Source organism: Larus michahellis, chromosome 1 (genome assembly GCF_964199755.1).
Source record: "Larus michahellis chromosome 1, bLarMic1.1, whole genome shotgun sequence".
NCBI lineage: Eukaryota > Metazoa > Chordata > Aves > Charadriiformes > Laridae > Larus > Larus michahellis.
The window spans coordinates 137,781,908-137,801,978 of NC_133896.1; the positions used below are offsets into that span (position 1 = coordinate 137,781,908).

General features: G+C 40.4%; 1 protein-coding gene across 1 annotated transcript in view; it reads left to right on the forward strand.

Moving 5' to 3' along the window:
- LOC141737616 (SH3 domain-containing kinase-binding protein 1-like) overlaps nucleotides 1-20,071 on the forward strand; it is a 105,578-nt gene that overhangs the window by 74,702 nt on the left and 10,805 nt on the right. Inside the window, exon 6 of the mRNA XM_074572561.1 lies at nucleotides 9,776-9,851. Within this exon, the coding sequence (XP_074428662.1) occupies nucleotides 9,776-9,851 (76 nt within the window). The remainder of the gene's footprint in view (nucleotides 1-9,775; nucleotides 9,852-20,071) is intronic.

Here is a 20,071-nt window from a genome sequence, read left to right on the forward strand (position 1 = left end):
TGAGGAATCTGTTCCATAGGTTTGATCATTCTTGGTGTCTTTCTGTGTTTTCCAGTTCCTTTAGGGACTGAGGTGGGTTATGTGTGAGGGGGAAGGGAGGTAAGAACCACACACAGTGGTCTTGGATGGACTTATACAGCATTTTGATAGCACTGTCCATTGCTCTTTATTTCTTTCCAAAGTATTAACAGCAATGTGTTTCGAAGCCCATAATTTCTGTCTAAAGATAAAGTTTTTCCTCCAAATGTGTAATTTTACTTGTCTCTGAACCGAATTTCTGTCTTTCCTCATTTCTGGATCATCTGTGGATGTGGAAAACAAGAGCCTTAATCTAGATCCCTGAGGGACTCTTCTGGTCAACATGAAGAAATCCTGCCTTTTGTCTTCTGTCTTTTAATTAGTTACTTATCCAAGTTAATATTTTTAAAAAAGGATGAACAGTAAACTCCTTTTAATCTGCATCTCAGTTTTAGTTTTTAGCGTGCACTTTTTAAGTCACAATTTTAATCGTCTGCAGGAGCCAGGACCATCAACTTTTTTATTTGTGTGTTTTAATGAAAATTGCTGTGATTTGGCCATGCAAAGTAGAAAAGATCGTACTGGACTTGCATAAAGATGGCACTGTATTGCTGTAACACCAGTATTTATTGATTAGATAGCTGGGTTTATAGATTTATTGGTATATCTATAGATAGATAGATACATACATATAGGTAGATAGACACATATGGATAGATACGTGTAGACAGATAAAAGATAGATCTATAGATAGATTAGCTGGCCTGTTGGCCTGGCAGATAATATACATGGACTATACAACCAACATATTTAAAAATAGCAACTATCATGGGATTCTACTGACTGAATTTAGATGTCTGTGATGTTGCTAGTACTCAAGGCTTCTTCACAATCTGTAGACTAAAAGGCATTATTAGGACATGACCTTTCTTATCCCAAAGGAGAAGTCCAGATGAATTACGTGCTAAAAGGGCTGTTTACCTCCAGTGGCAGAAGGGAAGCCTGCAGCGACTCGCCTATGTGTACACATCTGGTTCATAAATGATGTTTAAGTGAAATGAGCTCCATCTTGAATAGCTACTTCAGAATGAAAACATATTGTTGTACATCTCAGTGACAAACCAGCTGAATGCCATTGTACTGAGAAGTATAACCAGATTACATGTAAAATGTGATAGACTCATATGTAGTTATAACACAAACAGATAATAATAATAATAAACAGATAATAATAATATAAAAAATAATAATACAGGATAAGTTTAATTGCAGCACCTAGTGATTCCTCCTAAAAAAATACACACCTGGAAGATCTCCCAAAGAACTTAGTACTCTGATCTTTGTTTCTTATTCATTCTCCCTTTTGCTTTTAAAGAATTTTTTCCTGAAAAAAACAGACATTTAATTGTTGTTATCAAATAAAATGTGAAGGAGTAACAAACTCTGAGCCATCAAGAAATGTGGATATACATTGATTAAATCATCCTGGTCTTCCTTTCTTCCTCCGTTTTCTGCTGTACGTAATCCTTCACAGTGATATGCCAAAGGTAGTATGGCTTGCTATTTTGTCTTTATTTTGCCTTGAACATTCAGAACCACATAAATCATCCTTTGTCTATCCTGGTGATTCTATAGGTCTTCTCTGTATGTGATTTCCAAATACTTTTTTGACCTAGTTAAGTAAAGCACCAGTAACTTCTTTTATTAAATATTTCAGAAGTTGCAGTTATTTTGAAAAATAAAGTAGTTTTTTATCAAAACAAATGTGACTATTCCTTAAGTATTCAAAGCATGTGTTCTTAAGCTTGGTGTAGTTTGAGCAGTTTAACTGGTGAGAAATGGTAATTTTGCTTCTTTTTTTTCAACCATAAAAAAGTAGTACATCTGAAGAATAAGCATCAGTGATGAATCAGAAAACAAAGCCCCAGCAAAACCATGTTTTGTCCTAAATTTTCCCTTGTTTGGGGACCTCTGTACTGTTTACTTTGCTTTGTTTACTTGCTTGTCTGCTTGGATCCCAGCGCCATGACAGTGGATGACAGGTACAGCAATTGTAAGATGCTCTGACATTCAGTACTTATTTCTAGGGCACCGAGTGAACTGAGAGTGGTGTAATGCGATCACAACCTGTTTACCATTCTCTCGAATGAGAATTAGAGTATTGTAGTAGGACTTAGACTGACATGCTATTTTTGTCCCCCGCCTTTTTTTCTTTTGCACTCAGTAATTTTTATATTTGGTAAAAATGTATTAGTTTCTGTGAACGCTAGAAAACATTTTTTGCCCCAGATATCTTTAGCTTTTCTGCATGTGCATCCTAGTCTCAAAAGGCCTTAACATTCAAGCAGGATATACTTGCTAACTACTTGAATGTTGCTTTCCTCTAAAGCAGTGCTGGCATAGTAGCCAGTTCCCAGAGGACTGATGTTCACGAGCAGTTACAGGGCCTCCACCTTTTCACTGTTGATTTCAGACAACTTGTCTGCTTTGTCCAAACTTCTTAACTGTGGTAAGAGTCATGCTGTTGGCTGGAATGATGTTAATTTTCAGGGAGCTCCAGTGGGATAAAGGCTTTGCTGTCTTACTTTATAACACCAGGATTTTATTTGAAGGGACATCTTTTATTTAGACATTTGTTGATTTTGTCTAGACAGAATTAAGGTGCCACTGGTTCATGTGCCTTTTGCAGCACCTAAATACAGGGGTTTGCAACCTTGCTATAGAAGGGTAAAACCTTTCACAGGTAAAATCTCTTTCAAAAGAAAAAAAGATTTATTTATTTACAAAGATATGCTGTAATTCAGAACACCTGTATTTGTCCAAATCCAAAAGTCATCTAGTATAGGTATCAGTTGGAAAAACTGTGCTTAAGTCTGATGGAATATGGACTAAATGTGATAATGCATTATTTTCAGATTGTCCAGTAGAAGGTAATATAGCTTGACTATGTGCAAAGAAATTATAATATGAAATTTAAAAATACTTTAATTGCTTCGTTGTTTGCATTCTATGAAATGTTTGACAAACATCCCACTAAAAGTGTTCTGTGGGTGTGTGCCACGTCTGATCCTGTGGTCAGGGCACCCATTCTTCATGGAAGTATCATCTGGTATGTAGAGCTAAGTACCTGAATGTTGTTTGTATTTCATCTTTTGAATGATGTAAAGGCCAGCACTACTGCAACCTTTTCTTGGGTTGCCCTGAGCATGGTCAAAATGTCATGTGCTGGCCGCAGGAGTTATTAAAACACACTGTGAGATGCTCACCATGCTTTCCCAATGAGTTTAAGCTGGTATAAATGAGCGCTGCAACTGAGAGTTGCACCTTATCCCTATGACCATAAATTTTCCTGCCACAGTTCTACCCAAATGTTTGTGCAGCTGTTTAATGAAGCAGATAACATTAAAACTCTCTCTTGTTCTTCCTTGCCCTCCGCAATACTTTTTAACGTGGATCAATTTCCTCCTCTCCCTTTGCAGATATGCTAATGCCACAGGAGAGGGGAGGAGTGGTGGCAGGAATCCCCGGCCAAGGGTGGCTCCCCAGGGACATGGCCGCCTTTGGTGGGTGGGCTTGGGCAGCAGCTGGGCCGTTCCCTCTCTCTCTTGCTCAGAGCAAGAGAATTATGAGATACCTGCGAGACACCAATTATGAGACATTCGGTCTCTCTGCTCCTACTTAAACTAGGAGCAGGAGAATAAAAAGGATTTTGCTTGCCTGTCCTTGCAGCGGTCTGGTTGTAATTGAGGACTTGATGAACACTTGTTTCCTGTCCCATTCCATTCACCTAACCTAGTTTTAAGGAAATTACCCTGTGTTGTGGCTGGAATGTCTTCACAGGTGATGTCAGTAGAAATGCGTGCAGCTTGGGTGTGCATTGGACAGATCTACCTATCTAGTTGGTATTTAAAAATACTAATAATTGTAGTTCAGGAGCACATGGATGGTATTTCCAACAAAGCACGGCTGAGTAGAAAGTAGATACAGAGGAAGAAGCTATTTTAGATGACTGAGGCTATCAAATGTGGAGGTAGGTGCTTAATCACACTTTCCCTATAGAATTTTTGTTTTCTCAATAAAGGTTTCTTAAAATTCCCGTTACCCTCTTTGATATGCCATGTGGTGACCCTTTAGGAAAACTGTTAACTCTGTCCTTTTGAGAAACCCCAGGGTAGCAATACTGGATCATGCTGTCACAGAAAGCACTTTATATGGAGTTGAATGTTGATATCATGGGAAAAACTGAAATCCTGGGTGTTTCTCTTATTTTGTCTCTGACAGAGTAAGGGCATTTTGACATCTGAAAGCCTTTGGGGTTTTTATATTCGGGCTCTTTCAATTTTTTTTAATTTAAGGTAGACAAGGTAGGATGGATAAAGGACTTGATGATGTTAATTAAGCAGTTGGAACATATTAGAAAAAAGAAATTAATTTGCCTCCCCTCTCACAACACTAGCATTATACATAGTCAGTGAGAAGATTGTTTATGCTTCTGTTCATCCAGAGCTGGAAGAATCTAGTGACCATTTCTGCTTCTTTGTGAAAAAATGTTCTCAGTTACAAAATGGACTGTCAAAAATACATTAAAGAATACAGCTTTTATATTGTAACTAATAGTGGCCTGGCCTTGGATTTGCTTGCAAACCTATAGATCAAAAAATTCTCATACGTATAAACAACATTCATAAGTAGTAGCTGAAAGATAAAAGGCAGTATTGTGGTCAAAGAAACAGCACATTTTTTCCCGTGACATAATCACTGGGGTTTTTTGAAATTCTGAAAGTTCTCAAGAAACGTTAACTGCCTTTTCCTCCCCTGTATAAAGTATCAGTGCATATTGTTGTATTGTCACTATTCAAAGTGACAGATGATGTTAAGCTTAAAAACATCAGTGTTTCCAGCTCATACAGCCCATTTTAATGAATTTTTTAATGCCTGATATATTCCTTAAGCATATCTTAATGGAGTTACATTTCAACATTTCAAGTAGCAGTTCCAAAATACTTTATCTAGGGTGAAGATCTCAATGTATTTTCCAGAAAAAATACTGATGCTGAGTAATTCTTTGTTTTTTGGTTGGGTTTTTTTGCTTATTCCTAAGTAAATAAGCTGTTGTTTGGAGAAGGCTAAATTTGTTAAACAAGAGTCAAAGGATAAGTATGGTCCTTTAGTGCAAAGAAGTATTACAAAATCTGTATGGACCTAGCTGGTGCACAAGTGACAATTCAATTTGAATTTTCAGACAAAATGTTCTAGGGAGAGAAGACCTGAATAACAGAAGTAAACAAACAAGTTGGCTTTCAACTGTATTTTAACCCTGAAATACAATTTTAAAATATCCTGAAGAAGAAAACTTGATCACAGGTTTACTTTTCTTCCTCTGGTCAGTGTTTAATAGCTGTAGGGAAGGGCCGTAGTGCCCTCAAGTGAGAAAAACTCACTTGTATGCTGCCCACTACGTGCTCTGCTTCTCTTGTGTTGTTCTCTGCTGTAACAGGGATTGCAGTTGAGCCAAAATACATAAATGACAGGAAATGAGACTGTTTAGATTGTACTGTGACCTCATTCACATGACTATGTGCCACCTCAACCACTTTTGGAATCACTGTTAATTCAGTATAAGAGGAAACTGGTCTGCAGTGATAGGGATTTGCAGGGTACCAAACTGCCATCAAGGCCTCTTCTGCTAGAAGAACCTGTTATTTGATGCTAGACTGTCCTTCTGTTGGCTTCATAAAACCAAGCATTAAGACTGGCAGGTTGCTGCTAAATCTGTCTCATCCTTCTGAATATCTGTACACCAAATCATGGTCATTATTCATGCTTTAATCAGCTGTTTCTGCAGCAAGAGGGCACTTCATCCCCTTTCATCTTTAGGATTCACCTGTCAGGTGATTAGGGGGATTTGTGTCTGACAGCTAAGTAATCTAATTATATTTGCCTTGCAGAAATAGTGGGTTCAAGATTCTGTGTGCTTTGTTGATATGTTCTGTTATGTGTTGGGAGTCAACCTAGGCTCGGAGTCAGGAAATCTGAACTCTGTTTCCACCATGTGTTTCTTATGTGACAGGACTAAGCAAGTCAGAGTGGTATCTACAGAGAAATGTAAGTGGAACAAGGCTGGCTGCCACCATCTAGAAATGAGATTTATGGTAATCAGCATGCTGGAGGAGGATAGTGGGAAAATGAAACGGTACTCTTCAGGAGTGTCTCTGAACCACCAGGCTAGAGATAGAAAGGCAGAGGGCAGTATGCTACCCTTTTTTCTGATGCTGAAACCATTCTGCAGCCAAGAAGTCAAGATATATTGGGCTAGAGAGAAAACGCAGACCTTCACTTGTCTTTGCCGCCTGGCGATTAAGATACTGCTGAGAGGGGGTCATTATAGGCCTTCTGGTTCATGCTCTATGTGACTTTTTATTGCAAACATTGTTGACAAAATGACAGAGTTAGGCAAATGGAGAGAGAAAGTTCATGCTGGGAGATGTCAGGGGGTGCTGGCAGGCTCGAGGATCCTGCTCTTGGATTTGGAATGTGTAAAGTCCCAAAAAGTCCTTCATGTTCTAAATCTTGTTTTGTGGCTGTGTCCCAAAGGGGTAAGATTGCCTTGCTTCTTGGCAACATTGAACCTGATATGTAGGAATGAATTGGGTAAAAGACTAAATAATGTGGGAGCTGGAGTTGTATATCAGTATTTTTCAGCATAGATCAATGTGTCTAAAAGGGCTTGGAGAGCATATTTTCTCTGAAATAGAATTCTTATATACCATCTTCTTATATAAAGGAAGAACAGAGGAGGAGGAAGGATTATATGGAAATCTTCAGTTCAGCCCAATTAAAGTATTCTTTGCTCCCATGTTTCCTTTTTTAGAAGTGAAGGAGGTTTTGATAAAGTATGCCGGGCCTTCAACTGGAAAAGAGACAGAAATACCCTATAGTAACTAGTCTCTGAGAAGAAAAGTCTATGCTACAAAGATGTGTGTTGGATCAGCAAGAATTTAAATTGGGCTCGCTTCATTCTCCTAGCTAGTAAATTTGGCAGATATTTAGACCTGTGGGGGAGTACAAGTGGTGTAAAACTGTTGGAGAGTCAAAAGGAAAGTTCTTGGCTCATACGGGAGGAGATGTGTCTTGTCTTCCATTTCTCTTTTCTTGTCAGAAAAATTGGTAACTGTGATAATATTACTTGATCTGGGATATAAAGTGGATATAAATATTTCTTCCTCTCCTTATCACGGAATTCTGGGACAACTTTGCTCGTTCCACAATAAATGATCTTTGAATCTTGCAGGTCACGGTGATCTTTCAGTACACTCCATGTGCTACATCATTTTGCACTGTTCTTCATCTATCAGTAGACCTGTCAGGAGTCCAGTTTCTCGGGTTTTTTGCTCAGGGTATTTCTATATGGGCAAAAAGAGTCATGTCTTCAGCCGCTTTGCTCCTTGTGCTTTTTACCTTCTCTCCTGAATGAATTGCAACTCTTGCAAACACTGCTTCCCAACCTGTCTTCTAGCTCCCAACAGAAGTACATGGATGGTATCCTCTTTTCTATTCCTAAGGAACAGAAAAGCTTCCCCATGCTGATTTATCGCCCCTGCAGGCATTCTTTCTGAATGAGCAGATGAATGAATGTTTTCAATCATGGCACTTGCATCTGCTTCTGTAAATTAAGAAATTACATTGCAGCATGCCCTTCCCACTGGGATACACTAGTTCCTTCCACTTTGCCCATGATTCTTTTGCTGTGACTTTTAGCTTGTTAAATTTTAGCTTGTTGTGGGTTTATCTGGGTTTTGGTTCCATGGCATAAGACCAATGATTCATGTATGATAAAGCAATTACCAAATGCTTTCCTTTTAATTAATAATTCTTGAATAACAATTCCATTTTAAGAAAGGAAAAACTCCCCTAAAATAAAGTTTCTGGATATTCCTTTAGTAAGCATTCCTTTCTGAGTTAAATAGCAGTGCAGTTTAGAGTATGTGCTTTCATAATTTTCCGAACAAATTTATGAAGCAGAACTGTGAATAAAGGTTTGATCGTGAATGAGCACGTACTGAGATGTGCAGCTATCTTGAACTGCTCTGTTTGCCTCTGAACCAAAAGCTGTCTTCCCAGTCTTGCTTTCATCTGAAGGCATTCTGTGCTTTTATCTGTGTGAATGGACATTAGCTTCACAATCGTCATCGTATCTTTTCCAGTCCAGTTTTCACTGCTTTCCAGCTACATCTCAGGGCCAGCTCTTCACCGTCATCCTTCTTGACTTTAAGCTTCTTCAGCACAGCCAGGTCGTGCTCTTTCCTTAGTTTTGCCCTCTTCTGCTTTGCGGGAATCTGTCTTCTATTTTTCTCCCTAATTGCTGCTTTGGATAATGCTCCTTGTCTCTCATTCCTACCTCATCAAAGAAGTTGGGAAGTTCTGTAGAGTTTTGTTGTTGATCTCTCTTCCCCAGCAGTGCATGAACTGCAGATTGTAAGTAGAGTTTTAAGGTCATCAGAAGGTCAGTTGTTTCTGCTGCCCTCTGCAAGTTAAATTGGACACTTTGGGGTATTGCAATTCTTGGTTTGTCTTACTTGTCAACGCAAATTCTGTGACTGTCTTGTCAACTCTCAAAACCACCTCTCTTCCAGAGGTGCTCTTTTTGCCAGCCTAAGATCCTAGTGTGTGTATTTTACTCCTTTTTATAGATAAGTTTTGACACATTCAGTGTACAGAATTGCTAATATGGAGCTCTTCGTATTCTTTATACACCTTGAAATTTTCCAACTACTTCAAGTGCTGTACTCCTATTGCTTCTCATATTGACCAGTGTTTTCCTCATGGTCCCCAAGAGGTTCTCAGTGCCTTCAAGACTAAATCGTAGCTTTCTTGTCTCTTAGCTTTTACTCAGAAGACCACTGGAGTATGGAGGAGGTTTTGTGGTGTTTATGCATACCTTACCAGCAAAGGATGTTGAGCTACAGCTAGGGCTTTTGCGTGCTCATATCTATATAAACAAGTAAGAATTACACTTAAGTCCTCAACTACACGTGGATGGGATTTTAAAGCTTGACAGCTTTCTTGACAGGGAGAAAAGCCGAGAGAGGAGATAGCATACATATAGTTACTGATGAAGATACATAAAGGTGAATATCACTAATTGTATTTTTATTTTGTTAGGGACAGATAATTTTTGTTTACTGTTCTTTCAGCTTACCTGTTTGAGGCTGATTATTGCTTATTGTAGTGCTCCTCTGTAAATTAGTTATTTTTGCTCAAAATAAACAAAAATGTGAAGCATTTAAAGAGATGTTGTCAACTTAAAAATCACACTTGATACAGAATGACTGAAATGAATACTCTTTGTATGGACAGAAATCAAGGGTTTTTTCCCCCCAGTCTTCTTTCAGTTTTACTTTTGGTACTGAATAGCACCGTTCTTTAAGTAATTTCATCACATATTCAGTCCACCAATGAAACTTCTGTGAGTATTCCCCGAAATGGTGTTAAGGAGTTAATGTTTAAAAATGTTAGTAAACATTTTTTACAGGGAAAATTTGAGGATGACATTTTTATGAATTCTTTATAATTTAAAAAAAAAAGCTGACAAACCCCCCCACAGACAAACCTAAGTATACTTTAATTTGCCTCTGTTTCTTTACTGTCTTTTTTCAATTCCTATATTTTGTATTTCCATTACAGTTTTTTATGTTGTCCAACTTCAAATTTTAATTGAACCTGCAAATTTTAAAGGAGAATAATTATTTTTTTTCAGAGTGTTGGGAAGAAATTACCTCCAGCCACAGCAACTCAGGAGCCAACAAAAATAGAAGTGGACAGCAGAACAAAAAGTAGGTTTCATAGTTTTTTCTTCTTTGCACTTTGTGCTATTAAGCCTCTTAAAAGCAAGCTGAACACTTTTCTCTGGTTTTGGCTAAAAGCGTGTCCTGTATATATGAAAAGCGATGATGCAGATATATTTAGGATAAACTTTTAAGTAGGCGGTACGTAGACAGAATGCTTTGATTCTCAGAATCCTCTGAATTGTTTTTGCTCTGATAATCCTACCTCGAGTTTTCTGCCACCAAAAATCAAATTAAATTGCATGATCAGCTTTCAGCCTTGAGGTTACTTCAGAATTAATCAGAGTTGAGTAAGATCCAGCTTCAGGCTGTAACTTGTAGGTGGGTCATAGAAAAATATTCCTGGTTGTGAGTGTCCTTACTTTTTCCTCTTTTTTCTTTCTTTATGTAGCAGAAATAATCTGTGTGGGTGGTATAGTTTTATGGGGAATTAACAGCGTCCAAGAACTCAGTTCTGTTTTTTCAATACTTTGTAAACAAAAGACAATAATTAAATATTTTAGGCATGTCTCAGTGCTAGGGAGGCATACATAGCTACCTTACCAAATACCTTACATACATATTCCCTATCTTTTGATTTTATTTCTATAAAGTTACAACTAAATGTTATGGATTCTGGTAGAAAAGAATACAAAGAAAAAGAACATAGCCATACCTTAGAAAAAAAATTGAGTATAATATAAAGTGTTGAGTTTTTAAGTCTTGCACAGTCCTTCCTCCTTCCTTTTAAATAGTTAGCAGGTAACGTTTTGTCTCAGTACTGAAACACATACAGACATAGGAAGGCAAGCATCTGGAGCAGCAAAATAGGGGCGGTCTGAGAGAAGTGTGTGATTTTGACCTGCTTTACCACGTTTTCAGTTCAGAGTTGCAAAAGAGCCTAAAACAACTTTTAGCGAGTCACTGTCCATTAGCTACACCACACTAATTGACTTGCTACATCCTCTTACCTTGTTCCCCTTGTGACACAAGGCTGTTAATGGGAAGTACTGCAAGAACTCAATTGCCCTGAGTAAGTGAGAACTTGAAATACCAAAAGATGTGCAAAATGGTAATGACAGGCTCCTGAACGAAAGTGTTTTGGAATTACCTTTCCTAACCTGCAGCTGGAGCAGGCTAAGCTGACCTGAGGGTAGGTGCCATCAAAAGGGGTGATCCCATGGGCTTTCCCACCTGCAACACTAACCCTTGTGTGGTAAGCCAGGCTGGGAAACAGCTGCCTCTGTCCACATCAGCTTATACTTCTGACATAAAACTGCTCACTAAATCACATCCCAGGGTACTGGGCTTTCATACTTTTCCCACTTATAAACAAATGTGGAAACCTTCTGAACAGTGGTTAGAGAACTGTACATTCTACAGTGACACGCTGAGCTCTGGTTGACACAGACGCACTTCTCCATCAACACTTTCAGGGTCTGGTTGGTTCTTCTTTCACCTATTTGTCACTTCCCTTGGATATGCCTTTTTGGTTAGAAAATCCTTCTTCTTTTGTTGCCATCTGTTTTCACCATGATTGTGTGCAAACGTTCAACATCCCTTTCGCCAGAACTAGTGAGGAGGATGAGCTACTTATTTGTACAATGTATTTGCATGTTCTGTGAATTTTACCTCAACTTTATTATTTGGGATGTTTTATCTTTCCTGGAATCTCGGGTGCCTCAGTAGAATTTTAGACATCTCTGTTCTTGCTTGGGAAAGAGAAACACATGTATAGGAAGGTCTGATATAATGTAATTACACGTAGTTGTCTGAGCCTCAAATGGCATCACAGGAGCTACTTTTCAATCAGTTGAAGTTGTCCTTCATTTAAATTGAAAAACCTTTCAGTGAAAATTAAACATACTTTATTCTAGTTTGGTTTTTGATATAGGCAGAGGAATAATTTTATCGTAATACAGTTAATGTCTGATAGCCAGACATGAGCAGTATGATCAGAGTCTGGCATAGAACTATGATCTATCTAGTATTGGTCATTTCTCCAAAATCTAATTTTTGTTTTCTCCTAAAAACTTACCGAAAACGAGCTTGAAAAAGCATTGAATGCAGGGAAGTTTGCAGTCTCAGAAAACTGATGAATGTCCTAATTACAGTGTTCAGCATAAAAGTATCATTACACCTTGGACCTCAGCTACTTTCACTTTTGCCTCGGATGGTAGGGTCCCAGTCTTCCTTGGAGTCTGTAACTGCTGAACAAAACAGATACTGTGCCCTTCTCCAAAGAAGTAGCAAGTAGTAGAAGATCCATAGATTGAGCTCAGTATGGAGAGGGGGCTTTTGGATATGTGATTTAGATTCCCTTGGGATTACTGCTGGAGATGTCTGCTGCGAGCAAGAGAGAAATTACATTCGTAGAAGAATAATACAGTTTTTCATCTTTCACATATTTCTTTCCATGACTGATGCTGTTATTCCGTAGTCTCAACTGGATAAAAAATGCAGTTGTACTGTGAAAGAGCCCGCTGAGAGAGGAAAAGGGGAGCAATATCATCTTCCGTCTGTGCCCACAGGGGCTTCAGCATGGAGTGATTGTTGCTGACTCTTTTCACATCTTGATTTGAGTCTGCTTTTTTCCTATAGTTTTCTGATGCAACAGGGCAGTGATTTGCAGCAAGGCACTTGATGTGCTTACCATTTGCTCTTAGTACATGCGAGATGGCCTAAGTTCTGCAATGGGATGAGTTGGTCAGAACAAGAGACAGAGCAGTATGTTAGAATCATAGAATCATAGAATTGTTGAGGTTGGAAGGGACCTTTAAGATCATCGAGTCCAACCTTTAGCCTACCCTGACAAGAGCCACTTCTAAACCATGTCCCTAAGTGCCCCATCTACCCTTTTTTTAAACACCTCCAGGGATGGCGAATCCACCACCTCCCTGGGCAGCCTATTCCAATGTTTAATAACCCTTTCAGTGAAAAAATGTCTCCTAATATCTAATCTAAACCTCCCCTGACGTAACTTGAACCCGTTTCCCCTTGTCCTATCACTTGTCACCAGGGAGAAGAGGTCAGCCCCCATCTCTCTACAACCTCCTTTCAGGTAGTTGTAGAGGGTGATAAGGTCTCCCCTCAGCCTCCTCTTCTCCAGGCTAAACAACCCCAGCTCCCTCAGTCGTTCTTCATAAGGTTTGTCCTCCAGGCCCCTCACCAGCTTTGTAGCCCTTCTCTGGACACGCTCCAACACCTCAATGTCCCTCTTGTAGCGAGGGGCCCAAAACTGAACGCAGTACTCGAGGTGGGGCCTCACCAGTGCGGAGTACAGGGGGATGATCACTTCCCTAGTCCGGCTCACCACACTATTCCTGATACAGGCTAGGATGCTGTTGGCCTTCTTGGCCACCTGGGCACACTGCTGGCTCATATTCAGCCGGCAGTCAACCAACACTCTCAAGTCCTTTTCTGTCGAGCTGCTTTCAAGCCACTCTGCCCCAATCCTGTAGCGCTGCATGGGGTTGTTGTGTCCCAAGTGCAGGACCCGGCATTTGGCCTTGTTGAACCTCATACCATTGGTCTCAGCCCATCGGTCCAGCCTGTCCAGATCCCTCTGCAGAGCCAACCTACCCTCAAGCAGATCAACACGCCCGCCCAGCTTAGTGTCATCTGCGAACTTACTGAGGGTGCATTCGATCCCTTCATCCAGATCATTGATAAAGATATTAAAGAGAACCGGCCCCAGCACCGAGCCCTGAGGGACACCACTTGTGACTGGACACCAACTGGATTTAACTCCATTTACCACCACTCTCTGGGCACGGCCATCCAGCCAGTTTTTTACCCAGCGAAGAGTACACCTGTCCAGGCCATGAGCAGCCAGTTTCTCCAGGAGAATGCTGTGGGAAACAGTGTCAAAAGCTTTGCAAAAATCCAAGTAGATAACATCCACAGCTTTTCCCTCATCCACTAAGTGGGTCACCTTATCATAGAAGGATATTAGGTTTGACAGGCATGACCTGCCCTTCACAAACCCATGCTGACTGGGCCTGATCACCCTGTTCTCCTGCATGTGCTGTGTAATGACACTGAGGAGGATCTGTTCCATGACCTTCCCAGGCACCGAGGTCAGACTGACTGGCCTGTAGTTCCCCGGATCCTCCTTCCGGCCCTTCTTGTGGATGGGTGTCACATTTGCTAACCTCCAGTCAGCATCAGTCACATTTGCTAACCTCCAGTTCTGCATCTCCCAACAATATGCTATGTAAATCTCTCTCAAAATTGGGCTTAAGATTTTGGGGAATAATCAGATGACTCTTCAGGGCCAAAGAGGACTTTTTGCTCGAAGGGAGAGCACAGTGAAGCACAAATCCTTACGTAGCTTGAGTGTTCCCTTGGAAAACATCGCTAACCTTTCAGGAATGAAAGAATGCATCTTTGAAGAGAAGAGGGGAGAGCTGTGTGGTTTAGTTTTTTGGGAGCCCTAGACTTACAGGGGAATTATTCTGCTGTTGAATTTCCATCTCTCTTAGGTAGCTGGGATGGCACATGCATACGTGTGTGTTCATAATTCTATCTCTGAGGTGAGATTTATTTTTTTTCTATGAATTAGCTTGCTTTTAGTTCAAGTGGCTTGCGGTGAAAAAGCTATATTGTAGAAAATTCATATGCATTTTTAAGTAGCTCTGTTGGGTTCTAAAATTTAGCAAAGCAAAAACATCCACGATGACTGAGAGCGCTACTGCGAATTACTGAGATTGCAAAAATGGAGTATAAATAAACAGATAACAAAACAGCAAAGGCAGTAAGTCGCAGAATGCATTGATCACAGCACTTAATTTGATTGCTCCACTCACTGACTATTTACTGTTTGTGTTAACCTATTGCCTAATAGGAATACCAAAATTCTATCAAGCGACTAATCTTTTTGCATGATGGTAGAAGGTATAAGGAGTAGCTGAATCTAGATTAATGGGGCCCTAATTAGTTCTGTTTCTATTTTTTGTTTGATGAGGTGCTGTTTTGACAGTTTGTGAAGTTCAGTGAAAATATTTATTAGTGCAATCCATTTATGAATCTTGAGTGTAGCAATTAATTGTAAAACCAAATTCTGCTGAATGTAGTGTTTGGATTTTTTTCATCTGGTTTGTGGTTTTGGTAACGATGTAATTTTTCACTAGATTTTATACATTTTATGTCATTTCACAAACATTCTATGAGTGATAGTTAAAGAGGGGAAGCTTAAGCTCAAGGAATACTACTTTAATGCTGCTTGTTTTCTTACTTAGTTTGTGTCCATATCAAGGGGGAAATATTTAAGCCTCAAAAATCAACTATACAGGTTTGTTGTTTGTTTTACTAAAAATAAATAAATAACCAATTTCTGAAAAGTTAGAAGGGTGAATCCAGCTCAGTGGTTAGGTTATCTGAGATGGAGGAAATTTTGCCGTGGGGTGGAACTGTTCTTGCCTGACAAAGAGCAGAGGTAAGAGGAGGAAATTGTGTCATCCTGGCCTAAGAGGAAAGAGTCACTGTCCCCTGTGAAATTTAAGCTTGAAGGTATGTTTGTCTGTGGACTGCTTTCTTGAACATCACAGCTCAACCTAAGAGTGTGGCAGAAGAACCAATAGAAGAGACACGCTTCTAAAGTGAACAGGGTCCACTGATACAGTAAATGGGAGTTTGCTCAGTTCTGGTTTGAACAGTATAGTATTTAACCATTCTCTCAAAATACAAACAAATTAATTTACCTGATACAGTACTGCTGGACCCCAAGCCCTATAGAAGGTCTATACATTTATATCAGTGCTTTACACTGCAATTGTAAATACATATTGAGCCACTGAATTCTGTGGGCCAAATACAGTGCTTGCAACAGCCTAGGTAATGAAGCAGCTGTATTTTGCAGGAATGCTGTCTCTTGCTATTGTTCTCCTTCTTTGAGGCAATGATTTTTTGCAGGGCCTGAGACTGTATCAAATAGGCTGCATTTTGAACTCAGGACAGACTGTGGCACATAAGGTGCTGAACAGAGATGCATGTCAAGTACCCCCATAAAATACCCAGTTCTTTTTAGAGGATGGCCCCTTTATAGTAGTTAGGATGGTCCCGAGACATTTTTCTCAATGAAGTGTGGGCAGTGACAGACTACTTGTGACAAATATCTAGTTCGTTGCTGCTGCTTTTTCTTCCAACTTCTGAGCTACGAGGACAATGCTGGGAAGGGGAATTGCATGTCACCCTGGGCCCCTGGAGTCTGTCAGAGAAGCTAGCAACAGCTTTGTCCTTCCTTACAAAGGACAGGACTAGGATGAATGTGGGCAGAGAAGTACTTATTGTTGTGTCATCATTGTACCTAGTCTACTTGGAACAGTACAATTCAAAAATCACAGGAGGTAGCCAAGGGTACATATTTCCAAATAGGATTGTACCTGGCCCAAACCCTCTTCAGTTCAGAATATGTCAGGCCAGAAGCTGAACATCCTGGGTTAGATCCAGCCTGTTTGAGATGTAGGATATGCTGTAAGATTTATCTGCACACTCGGTTCCCTGTGCAATGCCTACAGCAGGTTGTTCTCCTTTGCTTGGGAGGAGCTGTGAGTTTGCAGGTAGAGACTCTGTGGTCTGACAGAGTAAATTATTGTTGAATTAATAAATGAGGACTGAAAAGCTCATGAATATCATCTTTTCTACTCCCTTGCCGTTGCCAAGATTTCTGCTATTGGGGGTTTATTAGCAGATATGTTTTTAAAATGTCTTCAGGTCAGTGGAAGAAAGAGAGGCTTCTGGAAGAACCGTCTGTGATGTATAAACCCAGCCTTGGATGTCAAATGTAAAAATGAAATTTATCATCTACAGTTGAGGGATGCTTAATATTGGTATCTTAGTTTGAAGCTTTAATTTGGCTTAAGTCTGTACCAGGCCTGTAATAGGATATATTATTTTGACCTTTAGGTTTTTGGTGGGTTTTTTTCACTTGGAAAACACCCAAATTCAGCAAGTTCCAGTTGGTCTCTACAGTGCCGTGTCTGAAATTAGTATTTCCTTTTATCTTTTCTTCCTTCCTATCTAAACATAACTATTGAAATTAAGTGTTTCTACATCCTCTTGCGGTATTGTGCTCTGCTGAGTAAGGACAAATTTAGTACCAAAGTGACATAACCTATTAGATTCTTCTCTGCTTCTGTTAGTCTGATTTTAAAGATTCATATTATTTTGAGTCCTGTTGGCTTTGTTTTTACTTACTTAAATCTTGTTAGTCTACCATTCCCTTAGGAGAAGTTTGAAAGCTGACTTTGGTCACTTACATTGTTCCAAACTCATCCGTACTGTTGAGACCTACTCTGTTGCCGCATGACCCACAGGGCCCTTGTTAGGCAGAGGAATACACTGATTTAGTGTATGTTAGTGTAAATTGCACTCGGGGAGTCCAGTCTTATACTGTACATAAAGCATGAATTTTTTCTATGGCTGTACCTTTACCCTGTGTTCTTGTGCCAGCTTTCAGAGTACAGGGAGGCTGTGAGCCTCCCACAGCTCTCTCTTGTATCTCTCACACGTGGCTCTTCATGAACTGCATCAGCATTTGTCTGAGCTTAAGATCTGGGTTGTGATATTTTTCTCTTCTTTAATTCCTTGTTTCTCTGCTATCTGTATATTAAAAAAAAAAGCTAAGATTTTGGTGGGGAGGGCAGATAGGTCATGGGAGGACAGAATTCTTGACATCAAAACTAGAAGGCAAAAATGTGTAGCCATTTGTTATGTGTGAAAGACTAGGAGTTCTTTGGTTGAAGTCTTGCTGCTTTTGACAGCCACTTACTGCGAGATCCACACTGATGCATACTTTTAGAGGAAAAGCTTAAAAAAAAACAGGAAAAAAAAGAGCACTTTAGTGATTTTCAACTGACTTTTTCAGATGCTGAAACCACAACCTTCTCTTTACTCTTGTCTGTCAAGGTCTTCATCTTGAAGGATGATTCAAATTTACAGTCTTCAAACAGCAAGGGGGAGCTGAGGGAGGATTGCGTTATAGGACCTGGGAGACACGAGACCCCTGGAGACACTTGCTGTTCAAAGCATTCTTTAACCTGAAACAGATGGGATTCATCCACGCCTTGGGCAAGAGCTGCACCACTGGCACCCTTTCAGAATAGTACCGTTACTGTGGTATAGTGGCTGTTCTCTGTTGATTAGCTGTGCGTTGAGCTTGGCTTCCCATCTAATCTTGAGATTATACAGTGTATAGATTATATCGTGAATGGAGGAACAATTTATGTACTGGAGAATGGATACTCAGGATATTCCTTGTGCTCAGGTGGTGTTTGCCTCTAGGAACCCAGCCTGACTTCTGTTCTGTATCCCAAAAGAAGAGGTGCTAAGCTTGTTTCCAGTAACCAGAGACTTCCCTGAGTGTGCAGCACTTACCTTTTTTAGTACAGTATTCTATCTACATCACCTTTGTACTAATTCACTGAACCTGTTATTTAACAGAGCTGTTTTTCAGGATGTGAATGCTCTTAGAATAGGAAAAAGACCAACCATGATTATTTAAGGGAGCATACACACTGAAGTGTTAAAATGTGCTGAATCTCATGTTTCTCTTACATGCTGCTCTACATCTACCTGACTTAAGTGTCAACTTTCTACCAGCTTTTACATAAAATGTTATTATACTGTCTTGAAGACAAGACAGTGAGTAGGTAAAACATCCTAGCTGGTCCATGAAGAGAAATCCAAACCCTTTCTCCAGAATGCAGCAAACTAGCAGTTTGACATGCCTTTCACTGCCTGAAACCTGAGTTGTGACGTGGTGGTTCTCACATGTCCAGTCATTTGTCAATGTTACCAAATATTTATTTGACAGTGTTCCCTGCTCTCAGAAACAGCAAAAGAGGCTTATTTTTCCCTTGCTGATATTTTTTTCAAAGGTCATGTTCATTGTCTTCATCTGACTCTTGTTTCTTCAGAGACATCAGAGGGGGGGTATGGTGGGTTGACCCCAGCCAGCAGCTAAGTTCCACTTATCAGCCACTTTCTCCCCCATACAGGAGAGAACAGGGGGAGCAAAAGTAAAAACTCATGGATAAAGACAGTTTAATAGGTGAATGAAAGAGGAAAAAAAGAGGTGATGCAAAGGCAATCATTCACCATCTACCAGAAGTAGACGAGCGCCCAGCCAGTCTCTTAAGCAAGGGCTACCTTCCAGACAAACATCCCCCAAAGCCCACCCTTTTTTTATTGCTGAGCAGGAGGTTATTTGGCACAGAATATCACCTTTCCTCAGCTTGGGTCAGCTGTACCAGCTGTGTCCCCTCCCGGCTTCTTGCCTACCCCTGGGCTACCTGCTGAGGGGCAGAGTGGGGAAAAAAAAGAGAAAACCTTGGCTCTGTGCAGGTACTTCTCAGCGATAGCCAAAACACTGGTGTGTTATCAAGGCTGGTTTAGTCACAAATCGAAAATACAGTACCGTGTGGGCTGCTGTGAACAAAATTAACTCCATCCCAGCCAGACCCAGTACAGGGTGGGTCCAGAAAACCAACTGCTAATGATCGTGGATAAGTTTAAATTTTTGTGTTCAGGAAAATAAATCTGTAAGGCCTAAGAAAGTTCATTGAAGTAGCGCCACATAAAACTCATGCCATTTCTGAGTGGCAGTGTGAGAGCTGGAGAAGACCTTTCCTGTTTCATTTCTCAGGCTGATTGTGCTTACAGCCAGCAACCCTTCACATGCACATGTGTTGACTGCCTACTTAAGGTTGGTGTTCCTGTCACTAAGCTTTAGCAGTTGGGATGCAGCTTCTGAGTCAGAGGCCTAAATTTTGGTATAGCCATGTGAGTTTGGTGCCTGGGCTCCAGTAGATCCCAGTGGAGATCTGTCACTGCTGTCCAGGCAGTTCAGAGCATGATTCAGCAAATGGAATGTAGGTGTCTGCTCTTGGGGTGAAGAGCAGCTCTCAAGGCTTTGCTCCCTTTAGTGACTTGCTCTCCATCGACTGTAGCGCAAGTGTAGGCATTGATATTGTCGGTTTCTAACATCAGGTGCCCGAATCTAAATCCAGATAGTAGGCTCAGCCCTGGGGCTGAAATCAGTAGCTTGCATCTGGAGTTGTTTGAGATATCCCAGGGTATTTTGGCTTGCTTCCAGCTACCAGGCCAGAGGGACCTCGCTCTTTCATAGGTTGTGCATCGTATCTGCCAACCACGCAGGTGCCTTACTTACTTACCAGTGCCTGAAATGGCACCTAGTGTCTGGGCAGCTGAACTGACCACCCCGGTGG